Source organism: Musa acuminata, chromosome BXJ2-10 (genome assembly GCF_036884655.1).
Source record: "Musa acuminata AAA Group cultivar baxijiao chromosome BXJ2-10, Cavendish_Baxijiao_AAA, whole genome shotgun sequence".
Taxonomy (NCBI): domain Eukaryota; kingdom Viridiplantae; phylum Streptophyta; class Magnoliopsida; order Zingiberales; family Musaceae; genus Musa; species Musa acuminata.
Genome location: NC_088347.1, coordinates 2852154 through 2859156, shown reverse-complemented (window position 1 = coordinate 2859156; position 7003 = coordinate 2852154). Strand labels below are relative to the sequence as shown.

At 42.9% G+C, this 7003-nt stretch overlaps 1 protein-coding gene across 1 annotated transcript; it reads left to right on the top strand.

The window, feature by feature from the left end:
* The first annotated feature begins 654 nt into the window (after positions 1–654).
* On the top strand, positions 655–2157 carry LOC135625600 (AT-hook motif nuclear-localized protein 17-like). The gene has a single exon (XM_065130613.1). The coding sequence runs from the start codon at positions 898–900 to the stop codon at positions 1903–1905; it is 1008 nt and encodes a 335-aa protein (XP_064986685.1). The 5' UTR covers positions 655–897; the 3' UTR covers positions 1906–2157.
* Positions 2158–7003: the final 4846 nt, after the last annotated feature.

Below are 7003 nucleotides of genomic sequence, written 5' to 3'. Positions count from 1 at the left end.
CAAATACTTTATTGTGAATGAATGATAATAAAAAAGAATGAGATGTTATTCAGTTTCAGTAATAAGAAATATTGTAACAGTATAAAAAACTATAACTCAGCTAAAAAATATTATAAAAAATAATATAATTTTATTCAAAAATATTGTAATACTGGATTGATTTAGATCAAACTGGACTATTGTGGGAAATCTCTTTTTTTTAAGGCTTTTTTTGAACTTTTACCAAAGTCTGTGTAATTAGTTTGGTTCAGATTAATAAAATAAATTTCTTTTGTTTCGGGAAAGGAATTCGAGTAAATAGGTATTCAACGATTAGGTTCACATAATGAAACGGCGTTCGGACTCCACCAATTTTATTTTTTAAGCGGATCCGATAAAAGTGACGCGATATTATCTAATATAGCATGTTTTTGTTTCGCGACGTAAATCGTGTCCGAATATGAAATAAAGAAACTATATCCAAAACAGATATTGTGTTGGGGAGAAGGACAGGGTGGATGCACCATCATCATCACCATCACCATCACCTTCACCTTCACCACTTTGCCAGCCCAGAGCGACAAGGAAAAAGATAGAAAGAAAAACCAGTGAACAAAACCCATTCAGCCTTACATCTCATGTCCCTTTCTGTTATTCCATATCTGCCCCCATATCCCACAAAGCATCCCCCCAAGAGAGCACAGGCAGCCCAAGAATGGGGGCGTGGAGCAGGAGGCTCCACTAGGCCACAACACCACCAACCTTGTCCCTTCTCTTCTCCAACCTCATCGCCTCCTCTCTCTCTCTTTCTCTCTCTCTCCTCACTGTAGAAGTTCAATCACAAACCAACCACTCTCCACCTTCTCTGCCTGTACCTGTTACTGGTTTCTCTGACTCCTCCATTGACTCCAATTATATATGTTCTTCGATAGCTTCTCGGAGAATAACATGAAGAACAAGAACGACGCCGACAGGAGGGATGTTATCTCGCGCTTCCACCACCACTACCTTCAACAACAGCAACATCAGCAGCAGCAGAACAAGAAAGAATGCCTCTCGGATGAAGTGGACAGCGCAAGGAGCAGCGGAGAGATCCAGAAGCCGAAAGCCGACGTCGAACAGAACGTGGAGAAAGCTCTAGTGGTGATCAACAGCCGCGGTGATGGAGGAGCTGGAGATGGCGCCACGGTCGAGGTGGCGAAGCGGCGAAGGGGACGCCCCCGGGGCTCCAAGAACAAGCCTAAGCCGCCCGTGGTGATCTCGCAGGAAGCAGACCCGCTGGCCTCCATGCGCCCACACGTGCTCGAGATCCCCGCCGGGCACGACGTGGTCGAATCGCTTGCCCGCTTTTCGCGCCGCCGCAACCTCGGGATATGCATTCTGGCAGGCACTGGCGCTGTGGCGAACGTATCTCTCCGCCAGCCGCACTTCGCCGGGGCACCGCCGCCCCCCAACGCCTCCGCGGCGGCCACGTCCATCGGCTTCCAAGGCCGATTCGAGATCCTGTCCATCTCCGCTTCGTTCTTCCCGCCTGCCATGGCGGCGTTCTCCACCGGGATTAGCGGCGAGATGTCGATCACCCTGGCAGGTCCGCAGGGGCAGATCGTGGGCGGGACCGTGACGGGGCCACTGATGGCGACGGGAACGGTGGTGATCGTGGCGGCGGCGTTCTCGAACCCGACCTTCCACCGGCTGTCGGTCGAGGACCTATCGATGTCGGTCTCAGTGTCCGGCGGCGTCGGTGAACCAGAGGAGCACCATCACCAGCATCAACAACAGGAGCATCGTCCGCGGCGCAACCAGGGGCCAGCGGCGACCACGATGTCAGCGCCGGAGACCTGTGGCATGTCCATCTACAATGGTCACCTCTCGTCGGAAGTCATTTGGATGCCTACCGCCCGCCCGCCGCTTCCACCACCTTTCTAATGTTATCCTTAACCCTTGCTTATTGCTTATTCCTCTCTCTCTCTCTTCTTCAATCTCATGCAGACTTGTTATTGCACTGGGAAGTCTCTTTTAAGATTATTAGGTGTGTTGTGTTCTATTAGACTTTTAGTCTGTTGGGATTGCTATAGTTGCATCATTGTGTTACAAAGGAAATTGAACTTTGTTTCTCAATTCTCACCTTCAAGTAGTTGGAACTGTTGCACTTCAAACATTTGGTGCCGATGTTGATCACCTTGCAAGTACTCTTCTTTGTCTCAAAACAAACCATAATACACATAACACCACTTCGGCTTTATTGGATAGGCATTCGTTGCTTGGATATATGGCCTGCTTCAACTCTCTGAGGATTTTGGAAGACAAAAGTGGATTCTTTCTTCTGGTGTTCTCAGGCTGGATCCTGAGCCGGGAACGGAGAGGAGAGTGTTGATCGGGAAAGGAAGATGAATGGCTGGGGTTTCTTCTTCAGAGTGGGGTTGGCAGTGAAGGACAGCGGGCAGATACCAATTCGAACTTTTACTTTCTCTCTTTCCATAATCTCTTCCAGTCTCTCTTCTTCTATTGTCTGCAACGTTGTGTCCACGGTGCACGTCTCATGTATCTTTGGCGGAGCCTAAACGCAGGTGCATTATACTTTTTTGTTTGGCTCTGTAGCGTGAAAGGCACTCAAAAGAAGGATAATTTTATGAATTAGAGGGCAAAATTAAACCTCCTTTTTTGATGCGAGGCAGAGAAGCTGTACGTTGGCCATTCCTCTCAGGAAAGTAAAAGCTCTGAAGTGAAATAACACTTTCTCTTTCCGCCTCTCTCTCTCTCTCTCTCTCTCTCTCTCTCTCTCTTACTTCATCTCCGTGAATGGAGTTATTGCCCGGAGCTATGCGTGTCCGATGGTGCAGAAGAAGTACGCCACACAAGCTTGTTGTGCCAAAGGCATGACTGACGTGGCTTACCCTCATTGGCAATGAACTTTATCGGTCCACAGTTCACCTTCTTTTAATTTAATCATAATTTATATTAGAAAATACGTGATGATTATAAAAAAAAATAGAAAAAGACAACAACGAGATAATTTTTAACGATCACGAGAAAGAAAGAGAAGAAGAGACAACAACGAGGTAGTTTTTAACGATCACGAGAAAGAAAGAGAAGAAGACAAGACCAACACAGAGATATTGTTCTCAATCATCAATCAAATTTATAGTAGATTCTTATTGTGATTACTTAGGGAGAATCAAAGAGGATTTAGATATTGTGCACAATGATATGATCTTTGTATCCCAATTATTCTCTTGTGATTATTGTTAGGGTTTTGGGCAAGAGATTGAGATTTGTATATTATAGTGGATTATCTCTAGTTTGCTCCGTGATTTTTTCCCTTCACATTGAATGAGTTTTCTACGTATATCTTGGTGTTCTATTTGATTGTGATTCTATTTAATTCCGCTACATATTATGGCATGCTAGTATTTGTTTATATACAAAAGTTATTTCTCTTTATATCCCATCAACTAGTACCAGAGCAAGGTTGTGGTGATTTAATTTTTGTATTTGAACATGGAAGCTAGTAATATTTCTCGGGTGATTAGTTTAAATGAAAACAATTGGGTGATATAGAAACTAAGAATGGAATATCTCTTGTATTGCAAAGATTTGTATGGATCTTTATAGGGGGATAGTGCAAAACCCACAACTATGACAGATGATGAGTAGAAGAGGTTAGATCAAAAAGCAGTTGGGTTTATTTGATAGTGGCTTCATGATAGTGTCTTTCACCATATTTCTACTAAAAGTTCTGTATATTCTCTTTGGAAAAAATTAGAAGGTCTCTATGATAGTAAAACAACTAGTAACAAAGCTTTTTTTTATCAGAAAACTTGTGAACCTAAAATATAGAGAAGGTGCTTCTATTGCTGAGCATTTGAATGAAATGCAGAGTATTATTAACTAGTTATCCTCTATGAAAATATCTCTTGATGATGAGCTGCAGGCATTGTTAGTTCTCAGTTCATTATTAAAAAGTTGGGAGACACTAATGGTTTCTCTCAGTAATTCTACGCTAGATGGTGTTGTCACCATGAATCAAATAATAAGTAGTTTGTTGAATGAGGAGTTAAGAAGAAAGAATTCAACATCTCAGAATGATTCACAAGCACTTATCTCAGATAATAGAGGAAGGTCACAGTCTAAAAGCAATTCATGCATAGGTAGGAGTAAGTCAAGATCAAGAAATATATTATTTGCTATAACTGTGATGAGAAAGGACATTACAAGAACCAAGGTAAGCAACCTAAGAAGAGCAAGAAAAAGGGAAAAAAAAGTGGAGTCTACAATTCAAAAGATAATATTATAACTATAGTGTAAGGTGGTGATTATTTGATTTTATCTCTTTTTGATAATATTTTTTCTTGTGCGTGTCAGGATCTTGAGTGGGTGATTAACACAGGTGCTTCTTATCATGCTACATCACAGAGGGAGTTTTTTACTACATACAGGTCAGAAAATTTTGGTGTTGTCAAGATGGGCAATTATGGCATAGCAGATATCATTGGCATGTATGATATCCATTTAAAGACCAACCTTGACTACAAGTTGGTACTTAAGGATATGAGGCATGTGGTTGACTTGAGGCTAAATTTAATTTTAGTTGGAAGGTTAGATGATGAAGAATATGATAGCATATTTCACAAAGGGCAATGAGAGCTCAATAAGAGTTCTCTTATTGTGGCTAGTGGAAAGAAATATCATACTTTGTATAAATTGCAGTCTAAAGCTTATGGTGAGCAGTTAAATGCTACAGAGAAATACTTCAGTATGGAGTTGTGGCATAGGCGATTGAGACACATGTGCGAGAAGGGGTTGCAAACTCTTTCTAAGAGAGAGGTATTGCCAAACTTCAAAGGTACACATTTGAACCCTTGTATTGATTGTTTGGTTGGTAAACAACACAGAGTTTAATTTGCTTGGCTTTGTCTAGAAAAATGCATGTCTTAAACCGTGTTTATACAGATGTATGTGGTCCTTTGAGGACAAAAACTCCTGGTGAATCTGTTGATGTTCTTGGTATAAGTGGTGCACTTTATTTTGTCACTTTTATATATTTTTCCAAGAAAGTTTGGGCCTATGCTTTGAAGACCAAAGATTAGGTGATTAATGTCTTCAAAGAGTTTCATGGCAAGATTGAAAAGGAGACAGAAAGACAATTGAAATGTATAAGAACAGATAATTGTGGTGAGTACTGATGAGGGTAATAATGGCGACAAGACTCGGGTTGATGTCAACTGCCCCAGATGACACGTTACGCCTCGATCGACCCAATAGCACTTGGTCAAACGGACCAGAACACTGGCCGAGGCGCATTAACGTCCTGTTCAAGCCCGGTCTTTCATGCCATGCCAACACTAGTGTCAGACGCTACCAGGAGTACGAGCCTGCCCCTTGTAAGCGGGCACATCAGGAAACAGTAAGCTTCCCTATAAATACAACTTAGCTAAAGAAACCCCCTTTACCATCCACTGACTTGATCGTCGGAGGGGTCGGGTCGAGCCTCCCGACCTAACCTGTGTGTAGGGTCGAGCCTCCCATCGCGTGCCCATGCGAGGAGTCCCCTCCCAGAGGAAACAGCTGACCCGCCATAATTGGACCACCGCGATCGGCCACCTCAATAGTCTCAAAGGTCGTTCTAGGAAGATCCCCAATCATTCGGACCCGAACCCTACCGCGTGGGCTCCGAGGCCACGGCTTAAGGTTGTTTACACTAACAAGTACATAGGATTATTTAATGATTATTACAGGTCACATTGGATCTAACATGAGATGATAGTTCCTGGTATACCTCAGCATAATGCAATTGTAGAGAGGATGAACCGCACCATCATCGAAAAGATAATATGTATGCTTTCACAAGCCAAGCTACCCAAAAGGTTTTGGGATGAGGCTTTGAGGCCTACAGTTGATGTGATCAACTTGTCACTATGTACAACCTTAGATGGTGATGTTGTAGAGCATGTATGGTTAGAGAAAGATGTTTCCTATATGCATTTGAGAGTATTGGTTTTCATGCATTTGCATATGTTCTAGACAATGTGAGGTCCAAGCTAGATGGTAAGACTAAAAAATGTATTTTTCTTGATTACTAACATGATCAGTTTGGTTACAAGTTTTGGGATCCAGAAAAGCAGAAGGTATTCAGAAGCAAAGATGTAGTCTTCTTTTAGGATCAAACCTTTGAAGATTTGAAGAAGAAGACACCAAGACTTCTGTAGAAGGTGTTAGGATCAGGGTCGGCACTAGGGGGGGGGTGAATTAGTGCATCGGTAAAAATCACGTCTTTAAAAACTTCGTTGCGATAAAACCGTTTCCAACGTTGAAAACCGATTTCTAAAACTTAACTTGAAAGCGTACATAAGAGAATAGTGGATGTAAAGAGCAAGTAAGGAGGTTTGTAGTTAAGATAAATTGCATAAATAAAACACAAATCGATTTATAGTGGTTCAGTCGTCGTGACCTACATCCACTCCTCCGATTCCTCTTTTGTCGAGACCACCAGCATCTACTAACGGTCTTCCTTCAATAGGTGAAGACCAACCACATTTTACACCCCTCTTCTCCTTTTACCGAGTTTAGGAGAGAACTCATACAAGCACTCACTCTCTTCTCTAAACTGAATTCTAAGTTTAAAGCTAGAGGAGGGATCTCTCAAGTGATTTCTATAGCGTTTCTTCACTTTTAAGCTCTCTGTGCTTGTGTGCTTTAACCAGTGATGAGAGGGGTATTTATAGGCTTCAAGTTGATTCAAATTTAGAGCCTAAAACTTTTTCATCTTGAGTTCCTCGAGCATGGGTGGTACCACCACCTACGTTGGGCGGTATCACCGCGTAGTGTCAGTCTAACACTAACACTGCCCTGGGCGGTACGACCGTTCAGGTCTGGCGGTACCACTACCTGGCACCCTGCTAGGGGTGGTACAACCACCCAGACTAGTGGTACCACCGCTTGGCACCCTGCTAGGGGTGGTACAATCGCCAATACTAGCGGTACCACCACCTGACATAGTCTCGAAGGCTGTGCCACGACGGTGAGA

Excerpts from the sequence above, each read along its gene's own strand:
- LOC135625600 (XM_065130613.1), top strand. The coding sequence starts at position 898 with ATGTTCTTCGATAGCTTCTCGGAGAATAACATGAAGAACAAGAACGAC.